This window comes from Pseudopodoces humilis, chromosome 13 (assembly GCF_049639895.1).
Source record: "Pseudopodoces humilis isolate 2021_Gansu_Grassland_sample_001 chromosome 13, ASM4963989v1, whole genome shotgun sequence".
NCBI classification, from domain to species: Eukaryota; Metazoa; Chordata; class Aves; order Passeriformes; family Paridae; genus Pseudopodoces; species Pseudopodoces humilis.
The window spans coordinates 7,232,276-7,258,215 of record NC_142212.1 but is presented as its reverse complement, the minus strand read 5'-3'; the positions used below and the strand labels follow the sequence as shown (position 1 = coordinate 7,258,215).

General features: G+C 39.4%; 1 protein-coding gene across 2 annotated transcripts in view; it reads left to right on the top strand.

Moving 5' to 3' along the window:
* Positions 1-9,473: 9,473 nt before the first annotated feature.
* The window catches only part of DCP1A (decapping mRNA 1A), a 31,855-nt gene continuing 15,388 nt past the window's right edge, over positions 9,474-25,940 (top strand). For both annotated transcript variants that reach the window (XM_014251776.2, XM_005522126.3), the window contains exons 1-5: positions 9,474-9,628; positions 10,594-10,634; positions 12,421-12,548; positions 20,831-20,897; positions 25,265-25,403. In XM_014251776.2, the coding sequence (XP_014107251.2) occupies positions 9,494-9,628; positions 10,594-10,634; positions 12,421-12,548; positions 20,831-20,897; positions 25,265-25,403 (510 nt within the window). In that variant the 5' untranslated portion in view covers positions 9,474-9,493. The remainder of the gene's footprint in view (positions 9,629-10,593; positions 10,635-12,420; positions 12,549-20,830; positions 20,898-25,264; positions 25,404-25,940) is intronic.

The window sequence follows — 25,940 nt, the reverse complement described above, 5'->3', positions numbered from 1 at the left end:
TTTTACATAAACCCTGAAAAATAAACGTAAGAAGTACAATTGGTGCCCCAAGGGGAAAATCTCAAAAGCACATATAAGATTTAAGTGCCAAGCTGCAAGAAGCTGTTAGAGCTAATATCTAAAACTGGAATCCAAGCCTAGGACAAGAGGTGATCTGGCACCCAAAGGCCAGCAGTCAGGCTAAATACCAAAGATCAAGAGCCCAAGCCTGAAACCAAGATACAAGCCAAAGGTTAGGACTGAAATAGGTCCTGGATGGAAGCCAAAGGTCACAAAATGAGCATTTTCCAATAGCCACACACCTCAACCACTGAATAGTCAATGAACAGATTTAGATGCTCCCTTAAACAGCACTGGTATTAGCAGTGGGAGCACTCCCAGGCTGACCACAGCCACCATGGCTGTGGACTTGCTGAAAAGGTCAGTCCAGCCACCAGTCCTTACCAGCCACCACCAAGGTCACCCTGAGTCAGCCACATCTAGACTAAAGTTGGGAACAGCTCCCCTGGATTACACAGATGAGTGAAGCCCACAACAGCCACAATTTATCTGGAGTTTCCCACTGGAAATTTTAAGTTATACAGATTTGCAAAGTGGCTCTCTTGCATAAGTTCAGAAATGCAAACAAATGGAAATGTAAACAAAGGCAGTTCCAGATGAAATATAAGGGAAAAAACGGGCCCCATGGAGACTACAGAAGCCTCAAAAATCCCTGAACTAACAGAAGATCTTGTTACAGATCTGCAGTTGCCTTTTTCCTCTATTACCTTTTTGCTGATTATAACAGAAGTCCTGCTGCTACTGTATCCCTTTGCTTACATTCAGATTAGCAAGACATTCGCCTCTGCTAATTTTACAAGGTAAACATTTTCTAGTGTTAGCTTATTTTTAATGAGAAACTGGTAACAAAAGAATCAAAAATAACCTTCTAATGTGTAAATTAAAATAATAAATTCATCTTAATGTCCCATTATATGCCTCATTAGCACATCCTCTGGAGAGCACTTGATGGTTTTGGAAGCATTTCAAAAATCAGCACAATGCTGCTTAAAACTACAATTAAGAGAAACCTTAAATGATAATCTCAATGAACAGTTTGCAAAAATCCTGATATGACACAATATTAGGGGGATTTTCTAAAGGAACAAGAATAACCCTTTTAACTTAAGTATTCCCAACAGCTGTTTGTAAGCCAAGAGCATTGCCTGGTTCTCGTGTCACAGAAGCTCATGATTCAGACAGTAGCCCTGAAGTGCTAAATCTTACAAGTTTAACAACCTACTTGGCCAACTCCATACTACAGCTGGAATTTAAGACCAAATCCAAAAAAACCAAACACCAAAACAGAACATAAAGGGAGAATCTTACCAAAACATATGTCCATGTTATTACCAGTCAAACAGGCCCCTTCCCATACAAACACATTCCAAAGACATGCCTGGTTTTGTCTCCTAGACCCTCCCTCAGCCTGAGCTCCCCTGCTACTCCTGTGTGGACACTTGCTACCAAGGGCAGGAGATAAAGCCTTTCCCTCAGCTCCCTTTCCATGCACTGCAGGAGCAGCACCAGCTCTCCCTCTGTACCCAGCTTACCTCCTAGACATAACCACCCCCTGATTATTCACATAATTAATCCATGTGAAAACAGAGGTGATCAGAATTTTTCTTAATCCAGTAAAGGATGCCAGTTTTATCTCAGAGTGAAAACATTTTACAGAGGCAATGCTTTGTTCTATCTTTTGGTAGCTGGTTTTGAGTCTTTTTCTGTTAGGGTAAATGGCAGACTCTGGCCACTCCTACCCTGTGCGACAGCTCATCACTTCTAGAATTCAGTTCTCCTGGCTGACAAGTCTTTTTTGCCATGAAAGTGTCAAGCTTCCTAAAAATGCCCCATCTCTGCCTGAGCAACATCAGGTGCACACAGGGACAGGGAAAGGCCAGCATGGCAAACTTCACCTTGCCATCCCTGATTTCTGTGCCAGCTGTCAGCAGCCACAGATTGCACTCAGGAGCAGAGGAGGAGCTGGCAGGCAGGCACTGTGTCACTCCAGGGCTGCAGAGCCCAGCTCAACCTGCCAGCTCTGCAAGGCATCACACCAGAAGGAAAAAGCAAGAGGAGATGTGGTCCTTCAGCTGTTGGTGCATATGTGCATTGTTTACACTGCAGCTCTCAAAGTCTGTTACATTTAATTGTTTTGAAAATCACATGGTTTGTACAGACTTTATATGAGGTGGTAGTTCTAAAAATGAGAACTAGTTGTACTGACCATGAGAGTCTTGAAAGAACCTATTAGAGCCTGTCATGAAAACTGGTATTCAAGAGGTCTTGAAATAATTACTTGAGATTATTATAATCTATTGGAGAGCTGTTCATCAGCCTGCCAATCCTTACCTGATAAAATATATCACCCCTACATAAGCTCTTTATATTCAGCATTCCCATGCATTAATTCCACAGGTAAAAGTAATTTTATTGGGATGCACCCAATAAAAAATCCTGTCTGAATGCAAGGAATGGTTTTAACACACAACTTATTAGTTATTTCTTTTTCCTTTGAAAACACTCCAAAGCAAGCAAGCTAATTTGTAGATTACTCTCCCAATTTATACTTATTTTTCAAATAAAAATTCAGGTAATCTGTGCACAGGATTTTGTAGAAGATGCTGTAGGAATTAATTGACTGCCATTTCTCTTTAGACATGTAACTGCACACAACCCACTTGAAATTAATTAAGCAGATGCTGCTGCTTTTATCTATTGCATTATTATCTGATCTCTAATTTTCTAACACCAAGATCAAGGGACATGAGGTCCCAAAATGAAAAGGCTGCAATTGCACTTCCATCACAGCCCTTCAAGCCTGAGCTCCAGACATGTCTTAGCTAAGCTCTGTTTCAGTTTGGTTGCAAATTTCCACAGCACTGTGTGTGAATGTCTTCCCCAGAAAGGCCCTTCCTGTGCCACTCCTCACACATCTTATCCAGAGAGCTCCCCTGAGGATCTTCATCACAGCTTTATGGCTCTTTTCTGAGTGACTGCAGCTAAGGAATTCTCCATCAGCCAGAACTTAATTGGAGGAAGGAGGCTAAATAAGAGGTTAGGATCTCATCCAGTTTATTTCCTTAGTCATGATGTAACAGAGCTTCCTTTTTCACTGAGTAGGGTGACTCCTCCCCACCTCTCCCGGCCTGCCTTCCCCACCCCTTGCAGGAAGACCTTCCAGAATGGGTGGCTCTACCTCAGAACTCAATTTCAAAGTAGGAGCACATTATGGATTCGTGACTGCAACTGACAGAGGGAGAATTTAACCCACAACACATGTTCAATCCACGTGGTTTATGTCACTGAATACTCCTGGACAAGATACATCCTGGAGAAAGCTGCCAAAGCAAAGATCAAAGATCCATGTGCTCACAGCAGGAATTAAGGGATGCTGTACTCCGGGCTCTCACTACACCTGTGTCTGCTCCTGTTCTCAGCCCACAGAAGATGAGACCCACAGAAGGTGTTGGCTGACACTGAAGGGCTCCAGGACACCCACCCAGCCAGAGCAGAGCTCCAAACCTGCTCCTCTGTCCTGGTGACAGCACCCAATGCAGCTGCTGTCCTCACCTTCCAGCAAGGTTCTGTGGTCCTTCAGCGTCCCACCAGCCCTTCCCTGGATGAGTGAAATACCACCAGAATGCATACTGCTTATACTGCTCCTCAGAAAGTGTTCCAACAAAATTTATGATGATGAGTAAATACATTGTACTCATTTTATGGCTGGGAAAATGAAGGTCGAGAGAGCTGCAGTGGTTTAATAACCTCTGAAATAAATGCAGGTTTGCTGATTCCCATTCCTCTGACACTGGAAAACCCAAGAAGCAGCAAAAGTAGCCCAAACCACTGGGCTGTTTTACATTCTATTTGTTTCTAGTCAAAAAAAGGAAAAGCTCTAGAAGCTATTTACTCTCAGAATCATGTTGCATCTTCCTTATTAGTACAGTACCACATCAAGAAAAGCCTATTGAAAAATACACATTTGCTCATAAAAAATTAATCTAACCTATTTTAGAGATGATAGCTCTGATATGTGCATATTTTTCAAGAAGATAAAATATTAAAACCAAAATATTTTAATAAAATATTAATACAAAATATTAAATAAAAATACTAACAAATAAAAATAATATTAATAAAAATATTAAAATATTTAAAAGGAATTCTGACTTGCTATTTTACAGCAAGGCTTCAGAGATAAAGCAGCATAGAAAAGTACATTTTAAAATTTATGTGACTGCCCTAGTATTTAAAGGGCCAGATACATGGAACCATCAAATGTAGTTCAGGAAAAAAAGGATGCTTTAAGAAGACAAAAATAAGTAAAAAGACAAAAAAAGTACACAACAATGCCATAAAGCTGACACAATATATTTAAGGTAGATCACTCAGTAATTAAAAATTGGCTGAGTTAAAAACTAACATGGTTCTACTAAAGTTGCTTTCTCAAATCTCTGGGTTACTACTACGATGCACAATTATTCCTGATGTATTTCTCAATTCTGTACAGAGCAGGACCTTGCTAATCTAATTATCCTTTTTTTTTTTTTTAACTGTCCAAAGAGACCTAGGGGAACAGGCTACTCTGCTTGTAATAGCAATTGAATATTTTTTGCCTAACGTTATTATAGCAATAAAACAGCAACTACGTGCAAAACTAAGTAAGCATTTAAAAATCACTGATGGTGCACTTTTGCTACTGCAATATTTTGACCAATTAATATTTGCAATGGAGTTCATTTTCATCAATGAAATTAGCACAGCCTAATATATTCAACAGCAGGCCTTGAGGCTACAGCCAGATAAAACACTCCAGAAGTGGCTAAAGATGTTTGTTCAAAGGCCAATGTATTACATAAACAAGCAATCAGTAAAAGTTAGGCTGCTCACCTGTATCCAATGGACTTCAAGACGCTGCCATCACTGAAAGGCTTGCGTTCAAAAATAAGTTGTATTCAAATTTTTCTACAAATTTACTCAGGAAAAACACATTGCTGGATATTATGCAAAATGCTGAGTCCCAGGAATAACGTTTTCTCTCTAGTTCTGATATATGTCAATGATAAACTTCTTTCTTTACTCTGTGAGTGACAGATTCTAACTAAGGGTGAACATGATATAATTTTGAGCTGAACCTCTGTGCCCTAGTTTAAAAAAAAACAAATTTACCTGTCTAATTTCACTACCTACCTTCATCAGAGAAGAGTTGTCATATTTTGATGCAAATTCCAGCAATTTACATGTTTCAAGCTGGTAGGCAACGTCTTCCTAGAAAAACTTGCCACCCTTCCACAATCTCCTGTGAAATGGCAAACCAGGTTAGAAAGATAGAGGAGATTGGATTACCTGTCTGCACCAGATCATTGTTTCTAGGAGATAATCCATAAATGATTAATCCTTCTAATGTTATTGAGCAATGTAAGGAGGGCTGCCTGTGACCTATTTCACCCTCTCACACTGTTGTTGAGGGAGTAGCTTTGCTATATAAATCGAATTGAGTATTTTCATACTTTGTTTTTATTCAGTTGTAACTGTAATTGAATGACTTTTCTCTGTTTCTTTCAATATTATTTCAGAATCTCTTAGAAGGACCATAACTGTTGGTTACACTCATATCCAAAATGTCAGTGGACACATATATGGCTGGGGTTTTTTTCTTTGTCATTTTCCTTGTATTTTATTAAGTTACCTTTTTTCAGAAAGTGCTGTTGTCTTTAATGTTTCATGCTTCACATTTTCTGGATTTTTCCAATTGTACAAGGAGAAAAAAAAAAAAACAAACGAAAGTCATCCATTCCTTTACAGAATCATTACTGCAATTATTTAATGACAAAGAAACTTCTAGTTAAATTCACATTTCAGTATTGCCACAGCTGAGAAACTCAGATGCTATGCAAAGTAGTTCTCTGTTATCTCTGTTTTATACAGTGCACAGAAACAGGAAAAAATCCCATACTTACAGCTGAGTAAGTCAGTAGTCTCAGAACAATCTACCTAAACCTCGTCACTTCCATGGGATGATCCTGCTAAACCTGGAGTCCCTTTTCACACCATCCTATCCCACCAATTTCAATTGTTTGGATTAACACTGCTGCCCTATGGCACTGTTAATACATAACAATTTGGAAAACTTTTCTCTGAAGGAGGAAAAGGATTTTGCACAGCTGAAAACAAATACCTGTCACCATGAATATGCAATAAGGTACCTGTGGCTGCAGCATTGGTGCAGAAAGAGCAGAGTGCAAGTTGGAACTCTTAGGAAAGGCTGCTGATCCACTTGGCTCTCCAAAGAGCAGAACAATTGTCAGGGAAGGTAACTACACAACCTGAGCAGTTTATAGCATATTTATACAAATGAGGAAAATGCTCAAGTAATGGCACCTGTGAGATAAAAGGATTTTTCAAATAAATGTCAGCACTTCAAAAATTCTAGCATCCCCTCCCTGCCCCTTGTTGTTTTTTTTAAAGAATTAAATGCAAAATAAAACTTCATTAAGTTATTAAGGAGGTTATGACCAGGATTTGTCCTATGTAGAACTAAGCCCAAATAAACAGCCTGTAAAATTACAGCCATTATCCTGAAATTTAGAGTATAGATAACAATGCAGCTGCTAATCAATAGCCCAGAAATTGCCTCCTATTATAAAACAAGGAAAACATCTGCAAACAATCTAACAGAAGTGTGTCATTTGCAAAACAGCTCATGAAACCAGGAATTTCTGGCAATTGTTTTGAGCAGAAAACTTCAAAGATTAAATACGAGCTCTATGAGTCACTCAGATTTGCAGGACTCACTGGACCCTAATTCAGCCTGGAGTAATAACAGGAAATGCATTGACTGGGAGCACTGGCTGCACTTCTCCCTCATCTGAACAGCAGCAATAGATCTTTTGCTGAGATATTCAGCCAACAAGGGAAAAAGAAACGGACTGAAGAACGAAGACTTTTCCTGTAGGAAGTTTAAAGGAGTACTGCAGCCCAAATAAGCTTTGGGAATACATCAGTAATCTACTGTGTAAAAACAGGGTCCAGGAAAAGAGTTTATATAACAGAACTGCCAATAGCAGAGCAAGAGACCCAGCCATGGTGTCACAAGCAAATGAAAGAAAGAAAGAGGGTCTTTATTACTTCATCTACCTTAATATTAACATATATGAAGTAGACAACAGTACGCAGGGTAATAAATTATCATATCCTGTCCTATAAAACCTCAGTAGAACAAGTGAACTATAAAACATGATGCTCTCTTCGCTTGTTGAAACACAAATGGAATCTATCCCACTCACAGAGAAAACATGAAAAGGGCATCGTGTGCATCATCCCACTTGTGCCTGGCTCCATGCAAGACTCAGGAGCAGGGAGTGAGAGAGGAACAATTCCCCAGCACAGCTGCACGGAAGGCCAGGGAGATTTGCACCACACAACACCCACAGCACACGCCTGAGTAGTTACAACTTCCCAGTGTACCCCGAGACTGCGTACGCATACTTTGCTGTGCTTCAAGGCTGACGAGGCAGATGAAAGGCTGTGCATAATTTCCAATACAAAATATTTTATTCCAGTGCAACAACGGTGAAGACAGGGAAAATAAACTCACTGAAATGCAGAAGTGGAATTAGCAAATAAAGGGGGAAAATAATCCATAACTACAAACCTCTGCTTCCCTTTCTTTCTTGTTGCTCCTTGTGATTCACTTTCAATGCAAGACAAAGCCAAGGAGTTTTCACGACTGAGATCTCTCACAGCAGAAAATTTCCTTTGCCAATAAGTTGGAAAACCTGAAAGATACCTTTTCTTCAGAGTAATCTTGCAGAAAGGAGAAGTTTGATGCAGATGTTTAAGATGTCATTTAGAACCATTTTTTTTTTAAGTTTTCGTCATTTTCCTTCTGTTTCAGTTGAGTTCTTAGAATGTTGTTGCTCTATAAAATAGTTTTCAAACTTTAATTTCCTCCAATTTTCTTTCTCTAATATAAACTGTTAGTGAATAATGAGACATTTTACATCAAAATATTGCCTTTAAGAGCAAACACTACAGAAGTAGCAAAACCCCAAATTTTATGAATTAAGCTCTCCTGTGGTGAAACCATTAGAAGGACATGGACAATTTATGGAGCTCTAAGACATTCCATATGACTTTTGTTGAGGATTTTACTGATGCTTATGCTCTGAGGTTCAAGGGTGTTACTGGGATGAATTTTTGTGTCTAGATCACTTTTTTCCTAAGCAATGCATTTTTACTTTATACTAGAACTGTTTGGCACCAGAACATGTACATTATTGTTCTGCCCCACAAGCTTTACAGTTTAAAAAATTATATTATACTGGAACTTTATATTTCCACTTCTTGTCAGACAGACTTTTTGTGGAACCACACAACTGCTGGATCTTTGTTTATAGTTTGTGCATTAAATGTCAGCCATCATGGGAGAGGGCTATTCTGTAAAGCTGTTTTAAAATCAGAAGTTTGTCCACCTGTGACAAACAACATGACCTGTGGTAACACAAAGCATGGCACACACTCTTTAAATTGTCAGGAGGATCAGGAGCTTGCTACAAATAAGGTTTTGTTTAGAAATTTACAAACCTGTTTTTTTTCCTGTCAGATTGCACAAAATGCTACACACATACTTGAACCTGAGTGATCTTGGAAGTAATTAATGCCTTAGTCCTGATGAATATTCTATACTTTCCTGTTTTAAAATCCCCAGTAATTGAAAAAACTGCAGGAAAAAGCACATTGCACTGCATGTCACTTTGCTGTTGTTTCAGCAAATGTTGCTATGTATTACATAGCACTCTACATATGACATTTACTGTCCTATGTACCTTTACTTTATTTGAGAAACGTATCTGTGGATGTTTACTATACCTGAAAGAAATATTTAATCCCCAAATTCTTCTAAAATACTGAATATTCCACATCCCACTGCAGACCGTGAAACACTGATACACCAGAAAATGACAGACACGGGAGCAAACAGCATCACCCTCAAAGTGCTGGAAGATAATTCCTGAGTCTGAGACCCGGCTCATAGCACTTCACAAGGCAGTCTGCAGTAAACCCCCGAGCCCTTACATTCCTAACGGGATAAATAAACAATAACAAGCTGCGAGGGCCAGCCCTCAGCCCTGCCCACGCGTGTCGGCGGGGGCGCGGCCCTGCCCAGAGCCCACGGCCCCGGGGCTCCGCCAAGGGACCACGGCTCTGCAAGCCCTCGGTCGCCGGAGCTGCGAGGGGGGAGCGGGGAGCCAGGAAGGGGCTGCGGGTCCCGGGTTGAGAAGAGGGACCCGGGAAGGGGCTGGGAAGGGCCCGGCGGGGCAGGGGGGGCCGTGGCCGGCGGGCGGAACTGCAGGCGCGGGCCGGGCGCTCCGGCCGGCGGCGGGGCCGGGTGCGCCGGTGCACCAGCGCGGCTGTCGCCGTTCCGCGGGCGGGGCTGCCCGAGTGCAAGATGGAGGCGGCGGGCAGAGCGGGGCAGGAGATGAGCCTGGCGGCCCTACGGCGGCACGACCCTTTCATCACCGGCATCGCCGACGTGACCGGCCAGGTCGCGCTCTACAGCTTCAGCCCTAAGGACAACGAGTGGGTGAGTCCGGCGGGGCGGGCCCGGGAGCCGCCCGGCCCGGCGCGTCCGCACGGGGCCCGCGCGGGGCTGCGCTCGCCCAGGGGGAAGTTTGGGGTTTGGGCGCGTTCCCCCCGCTTGTGTTGGGGGAGAGAGAAAAAAGGAGACGAAGAGAGGAGGCGAGTGGGGGAGGAGAGGAGGAGGAAGAGGGAGAGAAAAGGAGGAGGAAGAGGGAGAGGCGAGGCCGTGCGTGCGCTCGGGGAGGAGGCGCCGTTCCCCCTTGGACCGGGGCAGTGCTGGGGCTGGAGAGCGCTTTGGCTTCTGGTGGCCACTGATTTTTTTTTTCTCTTTTCTAATCGTACTTTTTTGTTGTTGCTCCTGCCTGTTGCGCAGAGCCCTAATTCGGGAAGAGGAGGATTTAAGGGATGTGAGTGTTCGTCATTACATTAAAACACAGTTTTGGCTTGCCCACCGGGTTCATCACAGAGCCATAAAAATGGGAATACGGGGAGCTTCTCACTGTCGCGTGAGCCCTGGAGCTGCAGCAGCTTTCCTCGCTCGTGGGTCACAAGCCCGTGGTGAGGGTTGCTCTGGAAGCCGGAGTCTGACACAGAGCCATGGCCCATAGTTCTACCGTGCTGTGCTGTTCTTGCTGTCCTTGGAGTGAAACTGGAACACAACCTATCCGATATCTGGAGTCTGCCCGGTCAGGCTCAGCATGGGAAGGTTGTGGAACACTATGTATGTAACGCATCGGCAAATTGAGAGAGTGAGCAAAGACTTTTGGAAGTAGGTTTAACTTCCTAATCTTTCTGATAAAAAAAAATTTGGTAGTTTCTGAAAATAGGAAAGCGTATTTTTAGATCTGTGATGTCAAACCGTAGTGAAAGATAAGGATATTTTAAGTCTTTGCAATTAAAACACAGTACAAAATGTACATAACTGTGTGAACAGGCACATCCCTGAAGTGCATTTGTTGTCTTTTGTAGGAGAAAACCGACATAGAAGGGACCTTATTTGTGTATAAAAGGTAAGGGTTGGTTTGGATTGGTTTTTTTGGGGGAGGGGGATTTAGAGGTGGTGATGTTTGTTTTCCTTCCTTAGGAAAACAAACTCCAGATGGCTTCCTGCAGAGCTTTCATACTCATCATTTTTTGCTTGTCCAGCTGTTAACTGCTGTGTACTCATTCAAAAAGAATAAATTCTGCACGTGGGTGAATAACTTCTAAAGTACTTTTTAGGATCAAAAGCCCCTAAAAGTACTCTTGAGAAAGTGTAAAGCTTGAATGCTACATACATACCCACATCAAAGACTGGTTTATTTAGCTTATTTTATTAACTCAATAGTATTTGTTAATGCATTGAGTTTGTTAAATGCCAAGTCTCCCTTTGTCTCCTAAAATCCATGAAATTGATAATTAAAACAATAGAGATGAGCATATGGCATAAATTTTTGTAAATGGATGAAGTTGCCCAAAAGCTGGAGATCTCATAGTGTCTGGTTTTGGGGGTTTTTTGATTTCCTCATCAAAACCATGGAAGAAATTTCAGTTCCCTAGGACAGGTAAAAGGGGTGAGGAGGAGAACCAGCAGATAAATTCAGTCACGAGTTCAAATTTTAAATTACAGGCAAATAAAAAAAATCTAAATGATATAACACTTTGTTGAAGGTAAGAAATAGAAATAATGCAGATTTCAGCCATATTGAAGCAGAGTGTCATAATTTGGTCATTACAGTATTTTATCCTGGTACTATGTAGGGATTTGAGTAACCAGTTCCTGTTACTTCAGCTCCCAGCTTGGAAATACTTAGTGTAAGAAAGTGAACCAAACTTTTTTTAAAAAAAAATCAGAACAAAAACCAAAGCAAAAGCTTTCAGTGTCACTAGTTGACAATTTTAAACAAGTTCTGTGAGGCACATTAAGGGACTCACTTGTGATGGTAACCGTTGTTTACCCTGTCCTTGGAACTTCTTGACAGATTTTTGTTATCAGTTAGGTAAAGGTTGCCACCCTGTTACAGAAATCTTCATATTTACCAGCTTAATTGTGTCTGATTTTTAGCCTGCCTTCATTGTGCTGCTGTTGTTGATTATATACCAGCTTACAGGCACATTTGAGTGCTGACAGGACATTCATGCCAGATCTAAAACTATCTTGAACTTTCAGTGCTTGCTCAGTGTTTTCTTTTTCCACCTGGTGTCCAGCAAAAATCTAGATAAATAAAAATTGCTTCACTAAGCAATACAATTCTGAATCATTTACTTTCAGGACACTGGGTTAAGTCCTTATTTCCAGAGTCTCCCTTAAAGAAAAAATTGCTGTTTATGGTTATCCCTCTAAGGGTACTTCCTGCTATTTAAGACAGCAGCTCTTTTTTATTGTCATGTCTATTTACAGTAAGGTAATGGTGCTGTGTAAGTGGTTTGGTTTGGTTTTTCTCCTCTAATAAAAAAATTCTAAAACGCCTCAAAACGGTCTTATGTCAAGTATTGAATACATTTGCATTTTAATGGTGGACATGCCCTAGTTTTTTTTAATAGATTTTTCAGAGGCATATCTTTGATTCAGCAGTTTAACAGTGTAGAACTGTAATGTTAATCCTAATCCTGCTTTGAGGTAAGTGTAGTTTGAAATTGAAATTAGGTGGGATGCCAAGAACATCATAAGAAAACAACTGTGAGAGCTTCAGGACTGCTAAAGCTTCACATAAAAAAACAATGGAAATTTGAAGATGAATTCATAACTTGGTTTCAGAAAATTACTTCTGTTGATGAAGGTATTAATCCTTGGTTTTGTTTTTATTGACACAACAGGTCAGCTTCTCCTTATCATGGTTTTACGATAGTGAATCGACTGAATATGCACAACCTGGTTGAACCAGTAAATAAAGATTTGGAGTTTCAGCTCCATGAACCCTTTCTTCTCTACAGAAATGCCAGCTGTGAGTATAACTTTCTCTAATCCAAGTAAACTTCAGGTTCAGTTTTATAATCTAGATCATTTCTGATTACTATGATGTCTGTTTCAAATATGATGTAATGGGGCAAGTTCCAGTGAAATATCTGATGTTTTCTGTCTAAAATGCTAAGTTTACTTACATAGCTGTTATATTATGATCACTTCCTACTTTCAGTAAAAAGCGAATATACTACTGAAGTGCAGTATTGCTCTGATCTTTAATTTATGGTCTGATGGGTTTAATCTAAACATGTTTCACTCCTATCTGAATGTCCCCCTGAGTTACAGATGGGAACACTGCTTTGGCTGTGCTTTGGTGTACCTAATAGACCAGTCAAATGTTAATCCCTTCCTTTTTTCCCCTTGGAAGGTCTCTGGGATCTGTAAGAAGTAGGATAAATTCTGTCATGGTGGCAAAGAACAGCCTAAGGCAGATGGTCTCCTCTGTTTCATAATCTTAGCAAATGTCCATCTATAAGTGTCACAAAGAGGAAGTCAAAACTGGTCAGTAATTTGAAAAGTCTAGGAGGCTAGGGAAGTGACTGGCAATAGATTGGGGAAAGTACTATATTGAGTTGAGTGTTTTAGCAGATTGCTTGGTTTGGAAGGAAGAGGAGCTGTAGATGGAGGTGGTAGGGACAGGATGGACCTTAAGGTGTCAGGAAAGAATTGCAGCTGTGAGGTTGCTGACATAAGGGGAGCAAGAAGTTGATTCATTTGTTGGAACTGCTGATGGTATAAGGAAGCAGGAGCTGCTGTGGAATCACCATGATGTGTGACACTGACTAGAGGATCACTTAAGGGAGGGAATCACAGAATTGTTTTGGCTGTAAAATACCTTTAAGATCATCACACCAAACCGTTAACCCAGCACTGTGCGGTCCACCACTAACCCAAGTCCTTCAGTGCCACATCTATATATCCTTTAAATACCTCCAGGGATGGTGGCTCCACCACTGTCCTGAGCAGCCTGTTCCAGGGCTTGACAACCCTTTCTATGAAAAACTTTTCCTAAAACCCAATATAAACCTCTGATGGCACAACTTGAGGCCGTTTACTCTTGTCCCATTACTTGGGAGAAGAGACCAAGCACCACCTTGCTACAACTTCCGAAACCCCTCAAGTCAGTTGTTTTCCTTTCCTTGATGAAAGCTTTCCTTTTCCTCTGGGACACTAGTGTGTAAGATCTGTGGGAGGCTCCTGGGTTTAGGATAGAGATGACATAGAATAGTACAAGTAAGGGAGGAATTCATACAAAGGTCAGCAAGGAAAAGTTACAGACTGGATGTGGGAATTGCATTCTGAGGTAATCAGGAGTATTTCTTTTCATCTTATTTCTTTGCCATTGACATTTTAAATGACTTTGGTCAGAAACTGTCCTTTCTTTCATTACCCCATCCTGTCTCCAGTGATGTCAGATAGAAGATGTCCAGTGCAGTTAGTATGTCATTAGTTATTTTCTCAGGTGTCACAAATGAACTGCAGATGAGTTTTTGTGCCCTCTGAGAGTGTTCACTTTATTCAAATACAAGCTTAAAAGCATTGAAAATGGCATCTAAGCTTTTTATTCCTTATAATTTCCACACCACTAACTCCCTTACATTTTGCATTAAGCTGTTTTGTTTTGGATTATTTTCCTTACATAAGGTTTTCCAACTTTTCTGTCCTCTGAAAGAGTTAGAAAACAAATTATATGGTTGAATTGTGTTAAAGCTGTTTGCCTCTATTTGCATAGTATTTGTGAATTTGCAGGCAAATTTGGATTTGCAGACAAATTTCAGTGTGTGTGTTTTGTGTGTCTGGGTATATCAGGGGATTCTTGTCCAAGTTCTCTTCATGCGGAAGGATCTCCACTTCTGCTCAGTTGCCTGCTGGCATGAAAAACCTTTGCATTTTTGGACCTAATTCAAATCGGAAATTTAAGCCAGTGGTTACTATAATGTGTACCTCCAAGGGCTTAATGTCATGGGTCTCTAATGGCTTAAGGTGAAATTCTTCTGAGAGATCCCTTAATGACTGAAGGAGGATGGACTTGTAGTTTGTGTAAGGAAAAGTTTCCTCTTACACAACCCTGTGTCTTGTAGAGTGGCTTTTTTTGCATCCTTGAAAAAATCTGCTATCATTAGGAGCTCTTTATGAGTAAGTTGCCCTGTTAAGGTTGCTGAGTGCTGCTGATTCTGTTTCTTTAGCTTACAGATGGGCAATGGCTCAGACTATCCAGTAAAAACCTAAAATCATGTTAACAGTGCTGTTTGGCAGAGACAAACGTACTTTGTGCCTCTGTAATTATGTTGTAACAGGATCAGTAACAAATAGAGATTTCACCAGGGCATGGTAGAAACAGTAGAAGACGATCAAAGCAAAATTATATCACCATGCATTTGGAGAAGATTCCATGTCAACAATATTTATATTCAATGTGGCACTACTGTTTTACAAACTTCGTGTTTTCACTTTGTTCTGGGATTTAAGAAGATAATAATCCATGCAGCAGATCAGACCTCTGGCATTTCTGTCTTCAGCAGCACAAGAGCTGTTCTGAGGACAGCGAGTAACCTACTCCAGTCTGTGCAGAGCTGCTAATGACTTATGTGAGGAACATTGCAAGCAGTCTACAAACATTATTTTTGCTTGGCTAGAGCCTGTAAGAATGATTTGCCTGTCATACTAGATCATAGTATTTTGGTGCAGTTTTACTTTCTTTTGTAATTTGAGTTTTTCAAACATTCTTACTATACAGAGGAATTGTTGTGTATCAGAAGTTAACTTTGTTAAGCTGTAGACATGATATTTTATCCAGTTGCACAGAGGCATTTTCATACTCTTAGACCAAGACTAGATAATTGCCTTTTTATTCCTAGAGGAAATTACTGATTTTCACAGCTCATAGAGGGGAGTACTCCCACTTTTGCAGGGTGGGGCATGAAGGAAACTTCCATGGCCACTCTGGAAGGAAAACAGATACAGCACCTTTCTTATGTCTGCCTTTTGCTGCTCTCTGTATGAAATGGAAAACATTTGGGTCAATTTGTTATTCATTATTCTGTGAGGTTTCCCTCTATCCCAATATTAGCTTTTTCATATTTCAGCTTTTAATGGGGAAATCTTTCCTCACTTCAGAACTTTTTTTCTCAAAATTATTCTGGCTGCATAATATGGTTACAAATCAAAAGAAGAATGAACCCAAATAGTTGGATGTAACACAGCCCCAGAACTTACACCATTTTTTGTGGGGCATAAGACCCTAAAGCAAAGATGGTAAGAGTGTGACTCAGAAACTGTGAGACGTTCTACCACTTGCAGTGGTAAATAGAAAAAAAGTATTCTTGTTTTCACTGTTATAAAGAATTAAGGAAAGCAAATATCTCCAGACATGAGCAGATCAAGAAATTGCCAAATTGAACAGAGATTGTTTGACTTACTGTAGTATATTTTAAATTTAGAATTACTCTTAAAAGGTAAAAAATTTGAGATTGTACTTCATACTTAATTTGCCGTGTATTATTTCTTGGTCTGGAACAGTACCAAGTACTGGGTATATTTGATCCTTGTTAAACTCTCCCTCTGGACACATGCACATTCTTTAGAGTTTTCAGAGTATTTGTTCATGAAATACTGAATCCCATTGACCTTTTTTTTTTTTTTTTTTTTTTGAGTGAACCTAAGCTTGTTTTCTCTTGTCTTTTGTGGAAAGCATGTTAAACTCTATTTTAAAAAATGCATATAGAGTTCAGCCAGTAACAGTAATAACAATCCAGTCTGAAGTTCAGTACTTCCTTTCAATCTGTAATGTGATCATCTGAAGCTGTTAGTTAGTAGTTTGCTTAGTAATTGAGGAAAATTAGTCAAAATTTTAAGCACTGTTGAACTTACCTCCCGAAGTCTGCAGGAAAGATTCTTCTGAGTCTTTCTCATTTATAACATTTCCTTTGTATCGGTGGTGTTGGTCTTGATTAAAAGGTGTTTTAATCCAAGCCAGTTCACTTGGGAGGTCAGGCAGGCTGATTTCCATGGTGCTGAAAAGACAGATGTTTAGCATAAAAGTCGGGTATTAAAATAAATGGTCCTTGTTTGGTGTGGGGTTTTTTATGGTGGCGTAGCTTTTTTCCTTGCTTCTTATTCCTGTCCAAGGTAAGAGTTAGCGATACAAAAATAATGGATTTTGGAGAGGTTTATACATTTAAGTGGAAAACTCAGTTACAAAGTGCTGTCTTCTGGGCTTGTTTTATTGATGAAAACAACTTGTATCCTGAACAGTGAAATGGGTTGCATCAGAAGTGTTTCAAAGAGCCCCTGACTGGTTTCAAAACTGGTAAGGAAAGTCTCTTGTTATCACACATGTTCCATTAAGTGTAACATATCTCTGTGATTGCTGAGGCTGCCTGGCTCTCCAGCAAGCACATTAACCCAGTGCTTTAGTCTGAGATAAGAAAGGAGCCTGTTCTTCATATCTGCATAGCAGGAGAAGCAATGCAAGCTGGGGGAGAGGAGGAATGATTGAAAACTGTAAAGTTCTAAAAATACATTGTTTGACCTAAAAGATGGCACTCTAGCTGCAATAGCTAAACAAAACAAAAATTCTTTGGTTTGGGTTGCAAAGCAGCAATCCCTCTCCTTCCATATAATACTCATATGGCAGTTAGTTAAAGTGATCCTGAGCTTGAATGATGTTTAGGTATTCAAAATAATAGGAAAGGGAGGAACTGTTATAACTGGTTTTTTTCTGTTCATTCTAATGTTTTATTAGTCTATGTGGCAGGCTAATATCTACATGTAGGAAATAAATAAGAATGTCAGTGATATAGAGCTACTGACAGAGGAGGGATGGCGTTTCAGCTGACTGCTACTAGAGGAAATACAAGCTTTAAGAGAAGAGCTTTATGTCATCAACTCTGTTTGAGGTGTAAAATGAAGCAAATATGTGCTTTTCTTTATGGAAGTAAGATCAAGTTGTTATCCATGGTTACATTATAGGAGGGGTTTCAAAATGAGTCCTTTTCTTTCAAGAGTTTGAAAAACTCCCCTTCAAGTTATTCTGTTTCATTGTATGGCAACATCTAAATTGGACCAGTAAAATAAATCTTTTCTCTCCTTTCTACCAGCTCTTCCAGATAGTAAAGGGAAATTTTAAACAAATCATCTCTTTGAATGAGTTGAAGATATATTTGTACAAATTCCTGAACTGCCTAGGGGAAGGGAGTGACAGTGTCTGGAATTGCTGAAACTGGCAGTGCTGATGAGTCCATGTGCACCTCCTGTGGCACACAGTTCCATTCAAAGCTTTCCTTTCCTGGGTGTCCCAAGCTTCTTGTTTCTGCTCTCTTGTGCTCCAATCGCCTTTTGTGAAGCTGATGGAGAAACAGGATCAAGGATCTGGTCTGGACTAAAATGTACCCAGCTGACATAAGGGAGAGGGGCCCTTTGGGGAGCAATGGGTTAACAAAGTTGTGGGGATCTGACAGTGGGAACACTGCCTCTTGCTGCTTACTTAAAATGAGAGCTGAAGTGAAACTATGGTTTGGGGATGCAGCTTCATTTTATGTTGCCAAAGATGAGGCTTCTGTCTCGCAGTGGCACTTGGCTATTCCCACTCTTAATCCAGATTATAGAAGAGTCCAAGACCTTCCTTTTGGTATTATTCTGTTGTTAGGCTTGAGCAGGAAGTCTTCCATAATCCTTCTGTTCTTTCAAAAGCTCTTTGGTTTCCCATTTCAGTTTTAATCAGGTTTTAAGGATTGATCCAGACAAGTTTGGAGAGAAGTTGAGTGTTATGTGTTTAGATAAATAATTATGGGTCAGTGTTTCTAACAAAAATAACATATGTCAGGGAAGAACATAGATGAGGAAAATGACTTCTTTTAGTTTTATGGAACCTGATTTGTCTGTGGTATGGGTTACTCATTATTTCAGGAGTATCAAAATGCAGTGTGATTCCTACTGAAAGATTTACTGCTGATGATTACAGACTACTTTTAATTGATTGCTAAAGATACTGCTCAGCATTCAGTAGAAAAGCTGGATGGAAAAATGAGTCAATTCAGTGGCTTCTGTTGGATGCAATTCTTGCAAGAACTGCAGTAGGAAGATGCCACCAGACATAGGAATGTTCAACTAATATTTATGCTGGCTATAGCAAAAAATCACATATTTAAAAAGAGCTGGTAAGAACCAACTCTGTCTTTGCTATGTGAATGTTCTGAATTGAAGCCACATGTAAGGAAGGAAGTACAGTGTGTATCTAGGAAAATATCTATTAAATAGTAATAGTAATGCTGTTTGGACACACACTTCTGGGGAAGGGAGCTGAACTGGCAGTACAGGAGGCCTCTTGGAAAGAGGAAGGTAAACATTCCAGCCTGTTGGACTTGTAACTACATTAATGCCAGAGTTCGTTTGTAATCTGCTTTGCATCTTTGTAATATTGTGTAAGATTGTTTTGAGTGACTCCCTGTGATTGCTTGCCAGTACTACAAAGTGGAAAAAAGCCTCACAGTCTACACCAAACTGAGATTTGGATATACATGTGGTCTTGTCTAAGCCTATTTCTGGCAGAATTGAGTGTGACTTTTATCATTTGTCCCATTTAGATATTATTATAAGTTCTTTATCTTAATTTCTTCAGCAAGTATGCTTTTGAAGCAGCTTTCTCCTCTTGGCAGTTTGTCTGATAATGAAGTCAGGGAAGGCAAAGCTTTTCTAGTGCTAAAATAGGAGCTACTTCTTTGTCATGTAACAAACTAGAAACTTAGCAGAAAATCCAGTTGTATTAAACTGAAAAGTTTAATAGAAGCATTTCATAAGCACTGGTTATGTGTATGAAATGCTTTTTTATTGGCTTATATTCTTGTGCATTGATTTCTTTTTTTAGGTCTTGAAAAGCTTTGTTATCTATTACTTAAGCTGGAACCTCTGAAGAAACAAACATTCAAATTAATACAGCTGTTATTTAATAAAAGAAGGAAAAGCCAAGAATTTCAGGTTGTCATAGGATATTCTTCTAGAAAGGAGGTGTGTACCTGACTTCTGGAGGATTTTGGCCCAACAAAGTACACCTGGGATAAGTCGAAGGGCCAGAAAAAGTTTGATAAATAGTTGCCTTCTTTGCGATGGCTTGACATAATTTTGAGTGGGCTTTGCCTGAGGTTTCTCAGTATCTTGTGGAGGAAAAAAAGTGAATAAAGAAAGAAAAAGGATTTTATTGTGAAATAAATATCTACCTCTAACTGGAAATAGTTGTGTTGTTTTCTTTAAAAAGTAATTTCCTTCACTTTAAGTGTATAATCAGTGGTTTCAGCTACATAAAATCATTGACATGAATTGCAGCATAAAGATGAGTTTTAAAAGGCTGAAAGCATCTTTTTCAGAAATTAAAATAATTTTAATGGTAAAGTGTCCAATTGCCTTTGATGTTATAGCAGTTTATGCATGTACAAACTTCATAGGTGAACTAAGCTTTAAAATAATGCTTTGTGGGGTGGATTTGATACCATTCTGAAAAGAGTTGTGGAGCTTTGTGGTGTTGGTGCAGCTGGGGGCTGTGAGGAGAGGAGCTGGTGTGTGGGTAAAGGCCTTGGGAGGATTGCTGGGGAAGGAGCACTCATGGCACTCCTGACAAAGTTTCTCCCTCTCGTGGAGGCTCAGTGGTTGAGCACCAGCTCTGCAGACTTTCAATGGAATTTTACTTATTCTGAAAGCCAGAGTGAGGCTGTTTTGCTGAACTGGAGCCCTTTTGCTCTCATTGCTTTGTCCTTGATACCTTCAAAGAGCAGGGGTCACTATGAGTGTAGTTGTGAGCTGTTCCATGAATGTGACTGTGTGATGAGAGCTTTGGAACGACTTCCTTCTGGAAAGGGAACCTTCCAGAGAGGCTGGAGTTCCCACTGAACTGTCATGCAATAATTCAGATGTTAATGTTGGTCTTTGAATTTGACAAATAAAAATCAGTGGCTTTTTGAAATGGATATTCCTTGGTCTAGCTTAAATGTTGAAGTCAGTAATTCAAAAAAAGAGGTTGCAACTGTAGTGAGAAGGCAGCTGCTGGTTAAAACATTTTCCTGACACTTTTATTTACAAACAGTATCAAGATTCTATAGTTCTTCCATTTAATCTGACTGAAGTTGTATTTATGTTTGCACATGTGCTATTTCAGATTACTTTAAAAATGGTAGGTAGTGACACACAATGTTTCAATGGAAATTGATGGAAATTCATATGTTGCATATAGTATGACTATTGATTTAATTACCTTTTTTTCTTGTTTTCTAGTGTCAATTTACAGTATTTGGTTTTATGACAAGAATGACTGTCATCGAATAGCAAAACTCATGGCTAAGTAAGTACTGGAGCCTTATTATTCTGTAAGCCTTTTAGAACTTATTAAATGTGTCTGGTTTTTTAATCACTCTCCTAAAAATGGAGGAATGCAACATTCTTGCTCATAGAATTTTTTTAAATAATGAAAGCTACATTTTTTTAAAAAAACTGCAGCATTAGAATTTTCAGTTGAGTGATAAAGAAAATGAGTTGAAGTATTTGTTGGCATTCTTCTAAGAAAGCAAGTATGAGCATTTTGTACTATTTTATATTCTATTTTGTTTATGGATGCTGGCAAATGATTTTCTAATGCAGAGTGTGTAATGAAATAAAGTTTGGAGGTTTTTAGTTGGTTTTGTGGTGAGCTATTTTTTTCTTGGAGTGTGTGGTTTGTTTGGGTTTTTTAAGGCTTAGGTATTATTCCGGACTAAAGTGAAGAGATGAAAAAATAATAGGATAAGTAGGCAGAATTTTCTAGAATTATAGTGGGTTTAGGAGAATAAACAAAACTGACATAGTAAGAGCTTGGTGTTGCTAATTTCTAGATTTTTTGATAGTTACTCTTTCTAAAATGCAAAATGTAGGTGTACTGCTCAGGGTATTTTATCCCTCATTTCAGTTTTGCTCCTCTTTGCTATCATTGCTTTCCTGACCCCTTTTATCTCTTGCATGTCTTCAGCAGCGTGTCAGGGCATGCCAGTCAGCCATCATGAGGACTTGCACAATTTAATTACGTGGAAATATATAATATTTAATTATATGAAAACTAGTCACAATGTAGATATTTTAAGCTGAATTCTAATTTCTTAGTGTAGGGGATTTGGTGTAGGTTATTTTGGCTTTTATTTTAATTATTATTTTCTCACAGAAGCAGTGAGAGACAGCACAAATGACAGACATTGGTATCAAGATATCTTTTAAAATTATTTTTCTTTTTTCTCATCCTGATAACCCCATTTCCCACTTTTTATTTTTTTTCTTCCTAGTTATGTTGGACTTGTTAGTGTTAATTGGTTTGGCCATATCTAAGGGTTAACTATAAGGATTAATGGAAAACAGTTGTGTGAAACTGACTCTAAGATGTTGTTACCAAAACAAATAACAAAACATCTACTGCCTCTCCTCTTTATAAACAGAGCATCAGAAGGATACAGCTTTCTTTTCTAATGTAAAACCATTTGTTTAATGTTTGAAGTGTGAGAGAGAGCTGAACATGTCAAACTCTACCATATTCTGTCACATACAGCTACAGTGCAGATCTAAGTTTCAAATAGCAAACCTTGAGTCCATTTGGTGTTCAACTGGTCACTGTAGCACAAATGATGGGCTAGAGATACTTCAGGAGTCTTAAAAAGTGTGATCAGGTAGTAGTCCAGTCTAGCCATGGCACAGCACTCCATAAAGCACATTTACCCCTTTGGCTGGATTACATATATACATTTTCTTCTGAGAGTATTAATTTTGTTTTGTAGTTTTTTTGTCTTTGGAGTGGAAATTTGGATTTACACCCTTTTTTTAAGGTGAAGTTTTTCTTAATCACTGATAGGAAAGAGTGCTGCCTTTATAATACTTCAGCACTTTAAAAACATAACCATAAAAGGTTTCAAGGAGATTTGCATTCTCTTCCATGCATTTGACTTGACCTTATTGTGCCAGACTGAGTTAACAAGATTGCAGGCCATCCATTTATATTTTGGTGGCTTATCTTTGAAAAGAAAAGTAAATTAGGCTTTGTAATCACAGACTTCACTTCTCACGTTCTCTCCCTCCCCCTGCTCTTCTGTGAGGTTGTGCCAGGTATATTTTCAATGCTGTAACTCCAGATATTCTTCAACAAACTGTCACAGCAGCTACTGTGTCCCTGAAGGAATTTGTGCCTCTTCCACTATCTGATATAATGGAAAGAAACAGCAGGCCTTGCTTAAAAAAGATTTAATCCTGGATTGGACACAGAGCACGTTCAGTGTACAGATTTGCATTAGTTGACTTCCGTCCCCCCCCCAGGAAAGGTATTTAGGTATTTGATTTACAGGTTTTTTTTTTTATTTTTTTAAGAATTCTAGAATTTTCTTAAATGACATTTCATGGGAGTCATCAAACTCCTGATTTCAGAAACAATTCATTTGTGTCAAGTTAGGATGATTGATTGAGGAATGATCTTTCTAGAAGAAGTAGGGCAGAAACTGGATATTTGAGAAAACTATTGCATTCTATACAAACCTATAACTTTGTGGGGGGGTTATTTTTAGCTTAGTTTATAAGCTTGTTTTGCCCTGTTTCAATAGTCAGACCCGAAGTGGCTTCTGAAATACAGACAGCAGACTGGATTTGGGAAAGAATCTCAGATTTCTGGGGATACAGTTTCATATTTTATTCCATCACCACTATTGAAATGTAATGTGCACAAGACAGAAGTTTGAGTTTGAGCTATTAGACAGTTACCTAGATGAGAAGAGAATTTCTTTTTCTTCAAAAAGAAAGCAAGCTTTAAAAAGGTAACAGACACCACTTAATAAACAAGAGAAAAATATTATTAGCTGTTTTTCAAAATTTTTATGAAACATTTCCGTGAAATGGATATACTCCTTGAAGGTGTTTTGCTGTGAGTTCAGTGATTACTGTTTTCATGGGAGGATGTTTTATTGAAACCTTCTGGGACAAATAATTAAGGCAGAAGGAGAGTCTGAAGAGTGAAGCCTTTGCTTTGCCTGCCAGGCAGCTACATGTGAATTCACTTCCCAGAATCTTCCCTGTAACTGAAGTGTTTCTTTTTTCTGATACAATTATGCTGGCACTTAACATCTCAGCAGAGCATTCTGTTTCTTTTACCTTGCTCTTTCTCATCATTAGTTTTGGAGTTGAGCTTAGAGAGGTCCTAAGCCAGGACTGGGTGACCACGTGAGGTGCTAGAACAAAATGTTCTCTCAGGGTGTCACCATAGAAACACTTGTGGAGTATTGAGCTGCTTCATCCAAACAAGCACATGCTGCAGTTCACAGAAATTATCAGGGTTACATTGGTCTCCCTATTGTGAGTTACCTTGCCAGGTGACTGCTGCTTACAGAGAAGGCTGGAAGTAATCAGAAGCTGGTTAAATAACCAGCTTGTATGATGAAAAATTCTGAAAACAACATAAAATTGTTAAAAGCCAAATCTAACCCTTTTTCAACTAAACTCTACGGAAGTAAAGAAGCTTGGGAAGAAACTTCCAAAACTTGAACTATTTTTTCCTCAGAAATGTCAGCGTGGAGGTGCCTATAAATAATTACAGTCTATGAAATCTAGAATTTTGCTGAATCCTAACTGACCCAAAGAAACTGGAGGCTAGAATGATTGACACTTTCTGTGATTGTTGTGATGCCACCTCTTGGCTCCCCCCTCAGCCATCAGTTCCACAGCATGAGAGTTCTCAAGTGACATGCCAGCTCCAGAGCTCTGCCCTGTTTACAGTGCTTGTTTTTTCTTAACATATTTGATTAATGCAGGCTTAAAAAAGAAGGGATTACAGGCTGGTGTGTGTTTATTTCAAGAGGATAAGCTTTAGCGCACTGCACAGCCATGTATATCTCGTGAACTCCATATGGATTAGGAGTATATGCTGCTTTTACTTTTATTAATGAAATGACCAGGTACACATCAGCTTCTTGCATCTCTTACTTGTCCATCAAATTGAAGGTTTTGGATACTTGAGGCAGGCAGGGGTGGAGTAGAAGTGGTGAATGAACTGTAGGCACCAGAGGCCAGAGGTAATGCAGGTAATTGGAATGACTGCAGGGCAGCCTGAGAAGGAAATGGTTTGCTGTTCTTTGTGGAGCTTTAGGTGGGGGTGTGAGGAGTAACTTGCAGACTGATTCCAGAGACATCTGGTGTGAGCCAGCTCTCTTCTGTTCCCACTGTTTCTGTTGCATAATGGGAGGCCTCATCCTAAACTAGAGCGGATTGGTAATAGATTTTGTTGAATGAAATGGTTTGACTTGGCTAAATATGGAAAAAAAGCATGTTAGGAAGTAAAGATTAAAAGTTGTACCTTAGTATATGGTGTAAATGTGCTTTTTGTGTATCACATGCTTGGATGTCCACATATTTCATTGTAAAAATGTCTAAACATGAGAGTTTTATTGGAGTAGTGTTTTCTGTAGGCAGGCTTTGTGAGACAGACCAGTGCTGTGTGAATGGGAGGTAAATCGTCCAGACCATTTGACAATTTCTCTTGTATAAACCTTGTAGCAAATGAAAACTTGTGGAACTTTGGTCAGCTATGTGTTAGACATTTATTCAGGCAGAAAAATGGGTTAATGTGCTGGGAGTACTTTTTTCTTTACTGCTTTTTGCAACATGTTAACTCTACTTAAATTTTTAAATCCTGTTTCTCCTTTCCTTTTACAGAGTAGTTGAACAAGAAGCTCAGAGGTCGCAGCAAGTTTCCCAGGACAGAAAAAGTCCCAGCAGGACCAATGGCTGCAATGAAAACAGGCCCATTGACATCCTAGAAATGCTTAGTAAAGCCAAGGATGAATATGAACGAGTAAGTGAATGTCTCTTTTCTGGAAACAAGGTTTTAGCACATCAGCTGTGCTTTGTTTAAAGGGTGGGCAGTCTCTGCAATAGTTCCAGCAGCCTTGCTTTCGTACTGATGTTTTGTTCCCTCCCTCAGGAACACTAGGAAACATTCTGTGATTTCAGGCAAGATGGATTGAATCCTGATCATGTGGTCCGACTTGAAGTGCAGCAGGGTGGACCCATTTCTCCTGCTGTGAGAAAATCTTGTCTCTGGGAATAGCAAATAAAAATTGTGCCCAGCAGCATCTGTCTCTTAGTCTCAAAAGATGTCTTGTGGCATTAGAGACTGAGTCATTCAGTACATTTGTAGATTCTATGAAGCATATTTCTTATTAGCTGTAGACTAAATGTAACAATACTGTTCCTTTGTCTTTCTGTTCCCCAGTTTATTACTTCTGTCCTGTCTACTGTTTCTCCCTTTAATAAATTAATTCATTTCAGAAGGAAAAGTCTGTTATCCTTTGCCAGTGCTAAATTCATGAGATTACATAATGAGGAATGT